We start from the raw sequence: 17,496 nt of genomic DNA on the forward strand, positions 1-17,496 counted from the left end.
AGAAGTGGTGGCTCGAGGCCTTCAGTTATTGTTCTCTGCATAAAGAGGTGTGAAGAGCTTGTGTGTGTGTGTTTGTCTGCTCTTTCCCAGAGATGTCACCAGTCTGCAATCATAATAGAGCTATTGTCTCCTAAGACGAGAGGCTCTTGTCACGGTCGTGTGCTCACTGTATTCCGTCATCTTAAAGGAAAACTTGAATCTACTTCTTGCCTGGGAAACGGCCACAATAACTTTTAAGGGCCATGAGGTATTTAAAGCTGGAATTCAACAGAGAACAGGCCAGGCTTTAAAGTGCATTTCTAGACAGTCACTGTGGTATTTGCAGAACACCTGCGACAAGCTTTTTAAAAGGCATTTAGGGATAAACATGCTTGACTCTTTATTTTAGGCAAGATTAGTGAAAACTGATATAGTGAGATTCTGTGGATTTTGAGTTCTCTGTACTGGAATAAATGATGTTCAGCTGATTTAAATGAATTTTATTAAAGCCTTTATTAGAGAGTCTGCTGTTGTAAAAGATGTGCCCTTAATATAGAATTTGTTGTTGATTTTTGATCCATTACAAACTTTTCCAATTTTGGATTTAAGTAAGACCATGTAATGGAATTGATTTATTAAAATAATAATAAAATAATACTGGTTCTGATAATTGTCAGACTTAAATAAATTCTTGTGCCTCATTTTTCTCTTCAAATGTCCATGACTGATACATTATAAGAGCAAACTGCCTGTCACTGTACTGAGGGATGGTGAAAATAAAGGTAACAGAAAATCATATTAATAACGAAATAACAGAATTAGGGCTGGTGTTCTTCCCTTTTCATGATCATGTTTTCAATAATGGCTTAGATCACTCGAAAATGACATCACTTTATTCTCCCTTGTCTGCTTTTAAACCTCTTGGAGATTCTTCTGTTGAACACAAAAGTAGATCTGAAGAATGTTGGTTGCTGGCACACATCTCATATTAGGGAAAGAAATGACTATGTAGTCAATCGGTACCATCTATCAAAATAACTTTTAACTGAAGAAGAAAAAACGCTAAACCAGGGTGAGTAAATGAGGGCAGAATTTTACATTTTTGGGAGACTCCTTTTACTCTTTTCCAGAAGTCAATTACAGAGATCACTGATGATACATTTTGTCATTTTTATTAAATTACATCAGCATGGAATGACTATGAAGCACTTTCAGCACATTACATTCAGGATATTACAAAATCCACATATTCATTTCTATGTGATCCAGTCATAAAGCATAATTCAAACAAAGAGCGCCATCTAGAGTATCGTGTAAAGATTTGTTTAGGGCAGAGCACTAACAGTTGTGCGCTCAATAAATAAAATATTTTAAAATGTAATATTTCATCATTGCACTGAAAATGCTCAACAGAACTCATCTCAATGGAAGATTCCTAGAATATCTGATTTGATAATCAAATGAAAGAAATACCAAAGGAACACAAACACTGAACATATTTGTAATAATCAACCAATGTAGATATGATACTGCAGAAATCTAGTTTCTCTCTTGATATATAAGACTACAGGCCTTTGTTAGGTAGCATGACTACTAAGGTCAGTATAGGAAATGTTTTGCGTTCAAGAGTATCCATACACATCTAGGGCTACGCATGCTTGAAAAGCCATGCTTATTAAACAACATAAAAACAAATGAACTATATTAATATGAAGCACTTTAAGATTCATTTCTATCTAGCAGGATAAGAGAGCCCTTGATACACGACGAGGTAATGGTTGTACTTCGCATATCCACATTCAAAACTAACAATGCCAAACAAGCATTCTAGTATGTCCGACAGAGCCCGTGTAGATAGATGCAACAAGCAAAAACAGTAAGGCTTAATGTCAGGCATGTTCAATCTTTTACAGGTTTGGTCATTCTCCTGTTCACAATATAAAATTATCAGAGTGTCGCAAGACAAATTAAAGTATTTTGCTTTTTAAGATCCCTCCATTGAAAGTCCATGTGATGAAATCTCAGACTATGAAATTACTAAATGTTAAAATTAAGTGCATCAGCTGAACAATCCACCATTATATAGAATCATTTTACAGTAGCTTCACAACATTTTTGATCTGGAGTTTTGGCCACCTGGACATTTCATAGAGGATCAAATGTCTTCATTTGTGTGTCTAAGAATAATCAATATGTTGACCCAACATGTGGATCACATTATCTTCATTTTTTTGCCCAGAAGCTTCAATTGTTATGGTTAAAACTAATAGAAACCCAAAACGAATGAAATATAAGTGCAACAGAAAGCCATCTTCATGTTAAGACTATAGTTGAAGCATGATTTGAGAAGGGTCAGAACTCCTGAATGACCCGGAAGTGATTGTCAATGGATGCCGGCTCATCCTCAAAGTGCAGTTTGTGGCTCACACAGGCACCCAGATCCTCCAGAGTCTTGATGAAGTGCCGGTGTTCTCGCCCGACCCACGCCCTCATCGGGTCTCGAACCTCATATGGAGTAACATGAGCATGAACAGCCACCCCGCTGGACGCCAGCGCTCCCAAAGCACACTTATCGGTCACCCAGGTCTCGCTGCCGCCAGGGTGTCCTCCGTCCAGCCAGTACAGCGCAGACACCTTGTCCAAAAACAACTTGAGTTCTGGGTTGGCTCGGGCTCCGGCCAGCTCATACACCATCTGATTGAGGACAACACATCCTTTACTGAAGCCCACTATGGTCAGGGAGAAACCGGCAGGAAGAGGGCCAGGGGTGGATGTGCCACTAAGCGGGGGTAAATGATTTGGCAGACCTGCCTGCTGCATGCTGTGTCCTAGCAGTGCCCTCAGGTGTCGAATGGCTCCGTAGTCTGCAGAATGTTCTGGTGCACCGAATAAGTTGCTCTCTACAAAGTTCTGATAGCAGCTGAACTTGTGTAGGTACATTTGAGAAGCGCGGATGATCCAGATGTGGCAGCCGGGGAAGCGGTGGGCCAGGGTGAAGCCAACACGCTCCAGACTCCAGCACTGCCACGGTGCGGCATCAGGCTGGAGGGCCATTTCCTGCTGGAAGTTCTGGATGAGAATGAGATGATGCATTTGAAGAGGCACCAGGGACAGAGATAGATATTATATCCAGTTGAAGGCAAAATGATTACTCCTGTGAAATTTCGTTTCCACATATTTTCCAAGTGCAGCGTAACAGAGAGATTTTTAAACACATTTTTAACTAATTCTTGTCATTGATTTGACTATCTTCTTCTGTCTTTGCCATAATGAGAGTTCATCATATTTTTCTTGTTATTTTGCAAGACACTAGCATTCAGCTTGAAGAGCATTTAAAGACTTGACCAGGTTATTGTGTTAACTGGGCAGGTTAGGTTAATTAGACAAGTCATTGTACAACAGTGGTTTGTTCTGTAGACAACTGATCAAAAACCATATTTAAGGAGATATTTATTGACCATAAAAATGGTTTTAAAACGATAAAAACTGCTTTTATTTCAGACAAACTAAACAAAACAAGACTTTCCTTAGACAAAAATCTATTATAGAAAATACTGTGAAAATTCCTTTGGTCCATTAAACAGCGCTTGGGAAATATTTGGATAAGTACTCAAATTTGACAGGAGGGCTATTCATTTGGCCTTTAAACGTATATAAAAACAGCGTTTCTATTTAGCTTATTTAAAACTGTGATTACATTCATCAAATCATACACTCATGAATGTTTTTTACAATTGCACATAACTAGACAACATTTATTTCGTTAGTAAACTCCATGACCTGTGAAATAGTTTTTTTAATTTCAGTAATATTCCAGGCTTTCCATTTTTCCGTTAGCATGATTCCTTCAGGAATATTACATGTCTGTCATGATCATGTTTTGTGCTGATAATTAGCTGTCATAAAAAAAACGATGAAATATCAACTTACACTTTTTATTATGAGGCGTTCTCAAATAACTGCCATTAAATCAAGCAAAGCACAAGATGATTAATCAAAATATAGCTAAGCTGAAAAGTAATTGAGAATGTCTTGAATTATAATAAAAATGAATAATAATAAACTAAATGCGGTTTATTTAGATATATTTAATAGTTGTTGAGAATGTACACTAGTTTGTTAATTTTGGCTAATGTATTTACTAATATCAGCAAACAGTGAAAAGTACATTACTGTAATCATTGATCTTTGTTGACATTAGGGAGAATAAAGTTGTCCGTGGTTAGTTTATAGTAACTCAGTGCATGAACTAATGTTAACCCAACTTTGTATTTTAATAATGCATTAGTAAGTTTTGAATTGATTTTAAAATGCTGTGCAAAAGTTGTTTATACCTAGTTCACGTTAGTTATACTTTAACATCAAATAATGGCCATTATTTAGATTTCCATTTACATACATTACATTCATTGCTATCAAAAACGGAATGACAAGAGTAAAACGGTATGAATGTAAACATGGTAATCTGAGCATCTCTTCAGAAATACAGACACCGCGTGACACTGACATCTCTGTGTAAGTACTAAACGCGGTTTCTCCGCATGTTTTTGTCATGCCTTGGGCCTGTTTTGATCGTCTGTAATCAAACACTAAATATAGATATTCAGTCCACTCGTACTTGTATCAATTGGCTTTAGTCATTTGAGGTCCATGATTATTATAACATGCACCGACCTGAATGTCTCCGGGAAAGAACACGACGTGGTCATTTCCATCCTGCAGGTTCTGAGTGTCATTGTCGCATCGTCTCTGGGTTTGCGTGGCGGGTCTTACGAGCAGAACATCATTGACACGGTTTTGGTCGTAGCCGGGGACTGAAGTGAGGCGGAGCAGCCCGGGCGCAGCAGAAGATGTCCCGGAGACGCTTAGCCCCGTTGCGGTGGTCATTTTCCTCGCTACAGAGGCTAGCGATAAACACGCCACAACTGATCGGATACTTCCCATAAACACGGAGATTATGTGGCGTTATCAAAGCCATCACAGCAAAACCAGGGCAAAAAATAGCGCCACATGATCCAAACGGTTGTCTTGCGTTTCAAGTATTCGGCGGTTGTGCTTGCGGAATAAAATAAACCTAATGTTTCAGGTTAATGAAATATTGACAGATGTACGTATATTGTTTATATTAAACGCCGCCGAGAGGCACTTTACGGGAGCGTCATTGACGCGCATGCGCAGAGCCACATTCGTGAACCGCTGGTTTAAAACATACTTGGATCGACTGCACAGGTACAATATTATTATAGCGATTAATGCGACAGAGCCATGTTCTGTTCAAAGTTCCAAACTAATATTTCTTTTCAACTTCAAAAGTTTTGAAACTGGTGATTGGTATCTTGACTCGGTCGGTAATTTTAAACCAGTTGAGTCAAAGAAAAAAATACAAAACTATATATAATTATAAAAACCTATTTGAATCCGAAGGCATATTTTGCTTGATTTGCATTCAAATGTATGCATGTTTTGTGATGTTTAAGAAAATTGGGAAAGCCTTTGTTAGAAAGGTGTCGTGAAATAGTCCAGTAGATTCGTTTAAAAGAATCGACTCAATATCAAACGATTCTTTCAGTAATCGGACGTCGCTAGCGGAAACAGCTGTAAGGTGAAAGCGTGTGCTACTTCTGGAGACTAGTGCACGACAGGCAAGTATAAATGTGTTGTGTGTGGTAACAAATGAGCTATTTAAAAAATAAAGATGAACATTTATCTCGAGTAGATCATTGTCGTAGCTCCGAGTATAAGGAACTTTGAACTAATCAATATGTTGTTTATCAACTTGCACAGCTCTTAACTTAATGACTCATTTCTTTGAAGTTTTTACTATTTAAACATTGTCTAATAACGTTACATTGTTGTTATTTTAAGGTGTTAACGAGAATTAAGCTCTCTTTTTGTCATTCTAGGAGTCCCTGAGTTGACTGAGTGTCTGGTTTTGGATCTTAAGGCCTGGGAGGTGTAAATATTTCTGTTTTTTTAAAGGATGTCCTGCTCAGCTCTTGGTCGACGACTGGTTGCATGCCTTTTAAACATCTCTGAAGCCCGAAGAAAAGACTTGGTGGAGACAGTGGCCAGATCTGCCATCACTGACACACAGGGTTAGACCATGTTTATGTTTTGAGACCATTAAATTTACCTTCAATACTATTTTGATAATTCATCAAACTCAGAGTTATTTTGTCTTGTTCTTGTGTCAAATGGTCCGGCTCCATCATTCATAAGGAGAAAAGCGGGAAGGTGTCACAGTGCTGAACATCTTCAATGATTCTGACTACAACCGCTCCGTCATCACTGTTGTTGCAAACATTGAGCTCATAAGTGAGTTGCTTGCTCGTTCTTCCAGTCATTTTTAATAGTAGCCGAGGAAAACAGTCTCATAAGTTAGGGTACAAACGAGGCTATTCTTCACTGTTGTTGGTGATTTCAGGGGAGGCTGTATTGTCTGCTTGTGAGTGTGCATGTTCTCTGATTGACATGAATGTCCATGAGGGCATCCACCCATGCATGGGCGCAGTGGATCTGGTGCCTCTCTATCCACTGGGGGAAGAGGCTGTACTCCAGGATTGTGGAGAAGAAGCCCAGGGTATGTGGACATGTAGGAGCTCAAAAAATGTGTTCTCTGAATCAAGAGTTTGCAGAGTACTGCAGTGATTACAGTGTAATCTTAAATCTATATAATCTTAAATAAGTGGGAAAAATACTAACGCAGCATAAACAACCGAACAATGATCAAATGGAAAAACAACAACAAAATTAATATAACCAGAACCCACTGGAGTCAAATGAAAGTAAATTGTAGAATATTTATTTCTGGGTGAGATATTTTGTGCTGAACTTATTAATATTTGTATTAATTTAACCTATAACTATATAATTCTTTGTTAATGATAACATGAATATTATTTTAAGAATTTAGATTTTGGCCGTTTAAATCTAAATGATATCAAGTCTTTTTGTCATCGTCTATATTTACCTCAGTCGCTGTTTTCTGTTCTGTTTAGCATTGGCCTTGGCTCTGACAGAACGAGTAGCAGGTACCAGTGCCTTTTTGTTTGGCTGGGCAGATTCTCCTCAGCATCGAGGTCTGGCACAGAGGAGGAAGGAGATCGGCTGGTTCAGAAAGGTCTTGAATGTGTCAGACATCAAGCCAGATATTGGTTCTCAGCCCACAAGGAGATACGGCATTACAGGTTATTTTTTTAAATCTGCAATCCAAAAACATAGAACAGATTTATGTAAAAAAAAAAAAAAAAAAAAAGATTTGCATCACAGCACATAACAGAGCATGAAAGCAGGGTTCGGAAGGAAAAATTCAATACATTTTCATGGATGGTAGTACACTTTATGCTTTTGTTTTAACTATCAGCATAATGTAAATGTTGAAGGATAATCATTATAATACGATTGAATTGATAAAGTGATTGGACTACAGTTATTTTATGTACATTTGTACTTATTTATATTGCTGTATATATTTACAATACCCTTGTAAGTTTTAATTGTGTTTAATTAAGTTTATATTGTGCTAAAATGTTTGATTTGATTCAGTGCAGTTTCCTTTCTCAAAGTATTTACAGTTTGTCACGTTTTTGGTTTAACGTACTTAAAAACCACACCTGCAGAAAAGGTCATTGTTTGTTAAAAGAATCGTTCACCTAAAAATTCATTCATTCATTTCTTTTTGGCTTAGTTCCTTTATTAATCAGGGGTTGCCACAGTGGAATGAACCACCAACTTATCCAGCACATGTATTATGCAGCAGATGCTCTTCCAGCTGCAACCCAATCACTGGGAAACACCATACACTGTCATTCACACTTATACACTACAGCCAATTTAGAGTTTCAATTCACCTATAGCGCATGTCTTTGGACTGTGGGGGAAACCAGAGCACCCAGAGGAAACCTATGTGAACACAAGAACATGCAAACTCCGCACATAAATGCCAAATGACCCAGCCGAGGCTCGAACCAGCGACCTTCTTGCTGTAAGGTGACTGTGCTACCCACTGTGCCACCCTCACCTAAAAATGGCAACATTATTTATTTTTTCAAAACCCAAATTATGTATTTTTTAATAAAACCTGAGAACTTTTCCTTTTGAAAGTTTACATATATAAAACTTAAATGCTAATTTGTGTTTGGGGGTTGTATGAAATCTTATGTGTTTGAAACTGTGTGAAAGCCAGTAATTGGTGCTAGTGTTTTCATTTTTGTGTGAACTATCCCTTTAAAAAAAAAAGTTTATCTCACCATAATTTCAATCATCAGTTTGAACCTCTATAATCAATGTAAATCAGAGTGTTTGTTCTGCAGGTGTTGGAGCGAGTCCCTACGTCATGAACTGTAATGTAACCATTGATACCCAGGATCTGGCCCTGGGCCGTAGTGTGGCTTCAGCAATCCGCGAATCCAGTCCTGGTGGCATCCCTGGAGTTCAGGTCATGGCCTTGCCACATGAAGGTGCTGTGGAGATCGCTTGCAATGTGGAGAGTGTTCATGGTAGTCCTCCATCTTTTTCATCTCATGGTGAGGAGCAGTGGCCGAACTTCAGCATTGGAGGGCAAACCTTCTGCCATGCTCCAGCCTCACTAATCACTGCACGTGTAGCAGAACTGGTTAAACACCATGGAGTGACTATAAAGGTACAGCCCTGGTGGGATTTACCCCACGTGAGTGCCGGAGACTGGCAGAAGGAGCCATCTCTAATGGCATTGGAGAGTTCTGGAAAGAGCTGCGACGTGTGCACATGTGAAGCAAAAAAAAAAACCTTTCAACACTGATAATGTGCAAAACAATAGCACATCATCATCGACTTAAGCTGATAGAAAAATATTACTGACATCATTTATTATTAATCAGGTGATTGTGGAGCTTTTTACAGTAAATGAATGGCATCATTTACTCACCCATGTGTCATTCCAGACCTTTATGACTTTTTCTGTGGAAGACAAAAAAGATATACTGAAGAATACTGGCACCAAATACTGGTTTTTGCCTTTGACTTCACATTCGACTAATGTCCTCAAAAACTTTTGTGTTCCACAAAATGCGGAACACTAAGAGGGCATGATCATTGTAAATCACCATAGTATTCATTTAATATTTCACCCAAACTTTAAAATAAACCATTCATGCTATTATGATTTGATCTGATCTTACTTCAAATATAATTTTCTCATGATCAATATAAACAATAGGAATTGGATCAAAATAGGGTAACTATGCTAAATACTGAGTACCTTAACTGCTCAGTAGCATGGTAACTGCTAATATGTAATAATAGTTGGGATATATATTTTATTGCTGCATTTCAATAATATAAATGTTATAACGCTGCAATTTGGGTTCACTCCTAATGTGAAGACAATGTTGTACTGGTAGGTCTGTATAATTATACAAAAACTAATTAGGCCATTGCTGCTTGACATTGCGAGAGTAATCTTCTAGTATGACTTAAGCATTTTAAAGCGATAAGTCATGGATGAGTAAATAATGGCAAAATTACAATTTTGTGTGAACTATCCCTTAAATTACACGCTATTACAAAAATGCAATAAGTATTTTGACATGCAAGTACAGAGAGAAATAGGAAAACTAATTTCACAAGCCGCTGAGATTAACTTCCTTGATAATTTAAGTGGAACAAACATTCTGATAGAACAGGTTTTGAAAACATTCAATACAAGTTTGAGCTTGATTGAGCTCAAGATAAAAGGGGTTTCTGACCTGAATATTTATGCTTCCATTTGAAACAATACCTACAGTAGGTATTTGACAATATTGTCAGAGGCAGCCTTATTCATAAAGACTGCAAGTGATTATAATGTATGTAGATTCCATGTCTTTGCCATTTAAACTTCACTTGTGTTGCATCAGTTCTCTCAAAATGTCATCCAGATGGCACTATACAGCTATAACTGAAACAGATCTAGCTATAAACACTAACCCCTTATCATCCAATCTTCACAATTTACAAAAACACAGAGCAGACACTTTAAACTGCTGCAACACTACCATAACTTTTTCTGAACAGATAGTAAGTAGGCTGCTCTAACCTAAAGATATTTTACATAAAATGACAAACCCTCTTATATTATGCTGCAAGATCCAAATTGTAAAGCTTGTAATAAGACATCAGTGTGATAACCATTGGTGTGAATCTTCTTCAAGGGTAAACACTGTTTCATGTGCACAAACATTATGAAAACATTCATCATAGAAGTGCAACTAGAAAAATACTTTTTCCTGACATTTTCCCAGGCTAACTGGTTTAATATAATTTGCAGCTACTGTATGCAAACTAATCGCAAATACATGAACTGGGCAAAAAAATCTAAATAAAAAGCAAAGATCTTAAAATATGAACTCAAATAATTGTATAGCACAATAAATATGCATGGTATTCAACTGTTTTTGGATAATTAATTGCAACCCCCAGTAACATACTTTACCTGGTATAATGATCCATGTTTGTTCAAGTGCTAAACGAAAAGGATCTTATTAAGACCACAACATCTTCAGATCACCTGTGTGGGTAGAACTAGTTAGGTTTCTTCAGCCTTTAACGGTCATCGTCAGGTGGGACATTTTTCAATACACATTTAATTATATTTTTTTTAAACCTGAACTTGTCTTGACAAACTATATTTCATCTGCATATCATTTTCAAGTGTGAACACAAAGTGGGGTGACAGACTATAAAATGTGCAAATATTTACAAACAAAACAGGCTCTCATGTGAACTGGAAAGCAAGAAAAACAACACTTTGGCTAGATGCAGGAGTTGAACTACTGGACCAAAAGAAATACATCTATAACGGCATGGTCAAGTCTTCCCAATAAATCTATTTCATAGATAAGCAAATAAACATCTAGGTTACAAATCATACATGGTGGTGTTCCAGTATAAGAGTATGCAGAATATTTTAGTGTAGTCCCATTGCACTATATAGAAATCAGGTCGTAGTCATTGTAGATGGCACTGAAATGGTCAAGTAAATCTGCAACCACCACAGGGATCAGTTTCCCAATATTTTGTTCTTGATTTATTCCTAATTAAATAATTCTAATAGTTCTATCAAACCATCACCTCTCTTTTCACACGGTCACTTCTGGTAATTTGTTTTTGGCCAAGGAGTAAAGGGAAGAGCCCATGTAGTCATCAATCACTTTGAAGTTCATTCCCAAGTTTCCAACAGCAGTTAATCATTCCTGAATTGCATGGCAATGCATTCATGATAAATTAAGAGAAGAAAGTGCATCGAGTGTTCAAGTAGGGTGTATAGTTTAACACATTTAGGGAAGAGGAAGAAGTTGTGGGCCACCGTATCGGCACTTAAAATGGCAAAAAAAAAAAAAGCCAAACCTTAACTGAAACAAGTTGAACTCTAAACTTGTGTGAAACAAATAACCATACTATATAAATAACAAAAGCACATGTGGCAAAACTGTAGCATTAAACCTCGTATCTTTTGGCAGTATTGTTTTGTGTTCTGTAAGGTATGGTCTGTGGGGGAATTTTAGAAAGAAGTGGGGACATATAAGTGGTTTTGAAGTCTCATCTCTTTGAAGCCCTTCTTGGGTCCCTGCCATTGCTAATGGTGACTGAGGGTTTGGGTGGAGCAGGGGGTGCCCCTGCGGTCACTGGGGGTGGTCCGTTGCCTGGAGAGCGCCCATTTGGTCTTCCTGAAGCCCCAAAGTTGGGATCCCGTGCCACAGGTGCAGCATTGTTATTGGAAAACACTGGCACAGTTCCATTACCTGATTGGAACACAATTTCAATATTTTAGATAAACAAATTGTACAGAGCGACCAGTAGAGGAAACAAAATATGTTTTAAGGCCCTGTTATACTTCACCTGAAGAACAAAAATGGTAACATTAAATAAGTTATACCTAAATTAAAATTGGCAGTTTGAGAATTTGTCAAAGTGAATGTTACAGAAAGGTTTACTCCCACAGATAAACACCTTTGAACTACCATTGGACTGTGGCAATGATATATTAGTGATTTGTTTTAAAATGAAAGCATGCTGTACATTTAAATATTAATCAAACACCACTTTCAGAAAAATAGATGGTAAAGTTAAAAAAAAAAAAAAATCTACCCATTTACCCTCAAGCTAAACTTTGATGTGGGTAAATCTGTGCCCTTTGTGTTGTGACACTTATTAGAAACAGCTTGCAGTATTCTTTAAATTAAATAAAAAACCAGGAACTCCAGTTCCTGAGATTGAACTGCTCCAGAATCAAAACCGTTATGCTAGTGCTACAAAATTACCATCTGTCACACCTTAGTTGGACAGACTGTGTGAAGTATTAGCCATATTTACTCACCTGTCTGCGCAGGAGTACCTGCATTTTGATTTGGTGGAGAATTTCCACGTTGTTCTTTACCCTGTCAAGAGGATGAAAGATAAATGTCATGGTCTTTAATAATAAACCAGCAAAGCTCATGTTGTTCACGGCTTAAAATAGAACTCTGTATTTGCATGTGTAGCAGAAGTGAAACCAAATTCTTGCTAGTCACATTCAGAATTAGTGATTCTAAACAAAGGCTAAAGCTGGATTTACACACTACCTCATTTTAATGTTTTCCACTATAACTGAAGCAAATTTAGGCATGCAGATGATTCTGCACATTGACGAAAGTTTACACATTGAAGTGCAATTTTGCATAATCAGGAACACTGGGCTCACCGTCTTGTTCTGTTGGTTAGCTTGTGCTAGCAGCTCAGGGTTAGGCTCACTGAAATTTGGAACCTCAGAATACACCATACAGAATCTGTAAAAGACATTACACCATGACGGCTTCGATCAACAACATGGAAACCTGCTTCTGAATGTCTCTTTTTTTTTTTACAATCATGTATTTGGCAGAATATTTTAAAGGCGCACATGTTATCAGTTCATGCAGTCCCAGTAAAATCAAAAACCATGGCGTTAGTGTTGCTGGCACTATTGTCTACTGGAACATGCTTTTGCACAGGCTAGTGTGATTATTATTGTCAAACCTTCATTAATAGAAATCCCACCAAGACCAATTTTCAGTCCAAAAATATTTTGAGCAAACATTGATAGCAAAAGGTGGCACTCATGACAGCTCTTCATTAAACAATATATATATATATATATATATATATATATATATATATATATATATATATATATATATATATATATATATATATATATATATATATATATATATATATATATATATATATATATATATATATATAATTGTTTAATGAAGAGCTGTCATGCGTATATATATATATATATATATATATATATATATATATATATATATATATATATATATATATATATATATATATATATATATATATATATAGAGCTTGGAAATAAAATTGAGACTTCTAGATTTACTTAAGAAAAAGGGTTTATAAAGTAGAATTCATAAAGAAATACACATGATAACCTCCAGTCATTGCTGAATCACCACAAAATGTGCCATAGCAGATATTCAGAAGTCACTCGAAACACTGTCTTCCCCATGCTCTCAAAAGTATTTGTTAACATATGCAATAAACATTTGCATATATGTTTCTACAGATTCAGCCAATGATTTGTTGTCACACACACACACACACACACACACAATGCCATGCAGGACTAGATGTACTAAGGTTTTTCTTTTAATGCCATGAGCCAGTACTTGCTGCAAAAGTTGCCAGTCACTAATGCACTTTGTACATTATATTACTGACAAAGGGTAAAGAACAATTTGTTTATGTGCCAGGTAGACAATTATTTTCAATGCAGAGAAATAAAATCCTCATGAAAATGTCAAACGATTATATTCTTGAAGGGCTGTATTTAATACTCACTCTCCTATTTTCTGTAAGTCTCCTCCTCGTCCAGTATACAGTGTAAGGCACCCTTTCCACATTGAAGCATACCTAGACACAAAATTGTATAGCCAAATCAGAACAATTTTCTTTGCACATACATATTTGATACTGGTGACGTCCTACAGGAAGACAAGTGGAACAAGCACGTTGCCAATCTACTGACAACCCAGTGAGGGGTAAATAAAAGCAAGAGTGTAAAGAGGCGTCTCATACCCTCTCGTGAGGCGGATGATGTCCCCGGGCTGGATGAGGCTGCCCAGCTCATCCCACACAGAGATGGCGATGCTGCCGCTCTTATCCGCCACTCTACACGAGCGCACCTCGTGCCCGTCCTTTGTCTTCGTCACCCGACCTGCGCGTGCACAGCAAAGTTCAGTGTCAAATCTCAAGCGTTCCAAAACTACTAAAACACACAGACATAACTGCGTTAATCGGCAGCTGATGTGTGAAAATCAAAGCTACGCGGAGCACAAAGCAACACAGGAGACGAGCGCAATGTTAGATATGTTAGTCCTCAATGTTAGCTGAAAGGAATTAGCTAAGCTCGTGCTAACTCACGGTCGTGAGGGACACAGCAGCCGATCTCCACTTACCGATCTCCAAAACTATAAAGACGATATTAAGGTTTTTCGATCCGGGTTTTACATCTTTAATCAAGATCACAGCTTCGTTGGAGATATTCGACATTTCCGAGAGCTGAGGCGGATGCTAGCGCACTGGCTAGCGAAACCACAGCCGTGTGAGAGGATTTCTCGATCTAAAACTAAATATGTGCTCTGAGTGGGTTGTTTGTTAGCTAAATAAACTTTACTTGGCAAATAAATTTGGGTTGTGAGATCCTTTAAGAAAGGCCGAAGTGTTTCTAGCTTCACATCGGAGGCAGTTTGTTTTCGTTACTTGGCCATCGAGCTAACGTTAAAGGAATGGACGTAAAAAGGGGAAATATTTCCTCCTCGACGAATAAAACTTACTAGTTATTAGCATAAAAACACTCAGCTAGTTTTACTTAAGGACATTTTAGAGTTCATCCGGCTCTACACCTTAAAACTAACTCAAGACTTCGCTTCAAGTCGGTCACTGATTAAAATGTCCAGCATCCAGATGAATTTGTACGGTCTTTTGGCTAGCCTAACGTACACAATCAATACACGACGTCAAGTTAGGAAACAGCAGTTAAAATTGACGCTTTACATTAAGATGCCGGTTATTATGCGGGCTGCGTTTAAAACGGTGTCAGTGAATACAGTTACACACACACTGCTGGTCAAACTACTAAACTCGCATCTCTTCATTTCATCTTCCTCTCGAAAATCATTCATTACGTGTCTTCTCCACATTTAACGCTAAATCGACGAGACTTCAGATCAATTTACAACGGATGTCAGCCGAGATAACTGTAGCTGCCTAACTTTTTATGCCTTATGAGCAGTTCGAAACTTCCTATTGGCCTTTGAAGTTGATAAAGCATGTATTCTACGTGTGAAGCACAGCAATCCTACGAACAAACAAAATAAAACAAATGTCGCAAAAGAGGGGAACTCTCTATTTCACAGTGCTATCCGTCTCTCCCTCACTAACAAAGCGTCTGATCTGTGCCAGTGTGTGTTCAGTTCTTTAAATTCTCCCGAATGTGCCATTTCACTGTTTCGTGGGGGTGTTCAGAGATGCGCTGTTGCAGTTAAATGCACAAAATCCAGTCTAGTAAACGCATGTATGCAGGAACAGACTGTGGAAATAATTCACCCTTTGTTATACAACATCGTCAGTATTACATGGGATCTAACGCTGTATAAACTGAAATGTTGGTTTCTACCGTGTTCTTGTTACATTGAACTCATGCTGATTGGACGAGGTGAAGAATGTGTCCACATGGATAGGAAATAACCACACTCCATTTCCTTGTACGATTGTCGACGTTGTGTAATTTGATTTGATTAGACGTTCACAAATATTTCCAAAGGTATTTGGGTTGCATCATCACCCTCCATAGTAATCCAATAGTGCTGGCAATTAAACATATTTTCTATATTTTGCTGTATTTTAAGGGCTGTGGTCTGTATGAACCCAGTTGTATATCAAAAACAGTCGTTTAAACGCTTTGCCCTCAGATATAAAAACATCTAAAATGTTTTAAAGGCTATATAGACAAGTACATATCATTATATCCTCACATCTGCTTTCTGAGTCAATGTGCAAACAGTACTGGTATATATAGACAGTAAGGAATTCTCACTATTTCAGCTTATTGTTGATTATAAATATGCATTATTATATCTTGGATTTACAGCAGAACAGCAATATTAATTTTATTGAGGTCTAGGGCTCACAAAAACGAAAAGGAAATTCGTCACGAACAGGATTCGAACCTGTGCGGGGAAACCCCATTGGATTTCGAGTCCAACGCCTTAACCTCTCGGCCACCGTGACGCCATTATTTACTTACACCAAAACTGTATATAGATACATCTATCTACACAGCAGACGACATGGATATATAATTTGTATTTTTATTCATTAAATTGTTTCTTTAATTCTTTGATCACTTAAATACAACAAAAGCACAATTGTACCTTTGTATTAGATAACAAAAAAAAAAAAAAAAACGCATTAGCAGCGTGTTCAGATGAACTTCATGTGGATAATACAATTCAAGCGCAAATGCAATTACTAAATATAAATACAAAAAAAAAAAAACGATTTCATCTTTTTTTCAGAGAATTATAAGAATATAAGGAAGGGAGTTAAAAAAACTGACATACGACATTTGGCCACACGGTGGAGACAGCATCCAACAAATGCTAAAAATGTCAAAACTACCAAGTTAGGCTAGACCCTAAATAAGAATAAAATATATTTTGCCTGTGTTTTTCAGCGACTATTAAAATAATGTTAATGACCTTTTGAAAAAAAATATATACTCAAGTAAACCTAGAATAACTATAATAAGTTTTGGCAATTAAAATGATTGGAAGTGCATGTAAGTTGGACCTACATTCTGCACTGCATTCGCTTCAAAACCCTTTCATTATTTTTTTTTTACAAAGCAATCTGTGTTAGGCAAGGTATAAAACATTGTGAGGCATCTTCTCTTTATTATCCATAAAGCATCTTTAATTTCTCTTGCAAATGTTTCACACGGTCAGTGTAAATTGTCAACTCGGTACTGCAATAATCCTTCAACAATACACAGCACGTGTAACCTGACTCCTCAGTCTACCTGAGAGCCAGAAAGATTTCTGACCACTTACCAAACCCACATGTGGTTGATGTTGAAACCGTGAAGTTTTCTGTCAAAATAAGCAATTCATCTTAACTCACATATTTCACACAAAAGAAGAACAGGGTTTTATAGGCACACAAAACTCCTTTAACTAGCACATCATCGTTTAGGAATTGCACATGTTTTTCTGGATAACGCTGTTCATTGTTGTAAACAAACTGCACCACGCTCAAGCTAAGCTCCTGAAGTTGTTTTATAATGCTTTTCTGGCAAAGTGTGTCGCCACACCAGCATGAGACAGTCTGCTCCGAGGGAAGACATAGGCCTGTGGGCAGGACAGCACACCTGTACATATGCGGGTTCCCCATACCTCAGCTAACCCATGAAAACAATCAATCCTTTCCCGCCTCTTCTTCTTCCAG

The 17,496-nt window shown here is 37.4% G+C and overlaps 3 protein-coding genes and 1 non-coding gene across 4 annotated transcripts; 1 reads left to right on the top strand and 3 right to left on the bottom strand.

Moving 5' to 3' along the window:
* Nucleotides 1–1,135: 1,135 nt before the first annotated feature.
* On the bottom strand, nt 1,136–5,140 carry c9h2orf69 (chromosome 9 C2orf69 homolog). The gene is given in 3 exon segments (XM_056465297.1): nt 1,136–3,048; nt 4,654–4,929; nt 4,931–5,140. Coding segments are annotated over 3 exon segments (1,020 nt in total). The 5' UTR covers nt 4,958–5,140; the 3' UTR covers nt 1,136–2,331.
* A 117-nt stretch (nt 5,141–5,257) lies between these two features.
* On the top strand, nt 5,258–8,891 carry ftcdnl1 (formiminotransferase cyclodeaminase N-terminal like 1). Its single transcript, XM_056465298.1, is given in 8 exon segments — nt 5,258–5,621; nt 5,883–5,898; nt 5,948–6,074; nt 6,199–6,294; nt 6,404–6,559; nt 6,978–7,166; nt 8,292–8,609; nt 8,612–8,891. Coding segments are annotated over 6 exon segments (993 nt in total). The 5' UTR covers nt 5,258–5,621; nt 5,883–5,898; nt 5,948–5,959; the 3' UTR covers nt 8,731–8,891.
* A 1,242-nt stretch (nt 8,892–10,133) lies between these two features.
* nabp1a (nucleic acid binding protein 1a) lies at nt 10,134–15,451 on the bottom strand. The gene is made up of 6 exons (XM_056465300.1): nt 14,448–15,451; nt 14,068–14,206; nt 13,831–13,902; nt 12,677–12,761; nt 12,314–12,374; nt 10,134–11,738 (listed from the first exon to the last, which is right to left on the bottom strand). Exons 1-6 carry the CDS (start codon nt 14,539–14,541, stop codon nt 11,536–11,538), a joined length of 654 nt encoding a protein of 217 aa, XP_056321275.1. The 5' UTR covers nt 14,542–15,451; the 3' UTR covers nt 10,134–11,535.
* Nucleotides 15,452–16,199: 748 nt separating this feature from the next.
* trnas-cga (transfer RNA serine (anticodon CGA)) lies at nt 16,200–16,281 on the bottom strand. Its single transcript has one exon. It is a non-coding gene; the product is annotated as a tRNA-Ser (tRNA).
* Between the last annotated feature and the right edge of the window lie 1,215 nt (nt 16,282–17,496).

This window comes from Danio aesculapii, chromosome 9 (genome assembly GCF_903798145.1).
Source record: "Danio aesculapii chromosome 9, fDanAes4.1, whole genome shotgun sequence".
Classification (NCBI taxonomy): domain Eukaryota; kingdom Metazoa; phylum Chordata; class Actinopteri; order Cypriniformes; family Danionidae; genus Danio; species Danio aesculapii.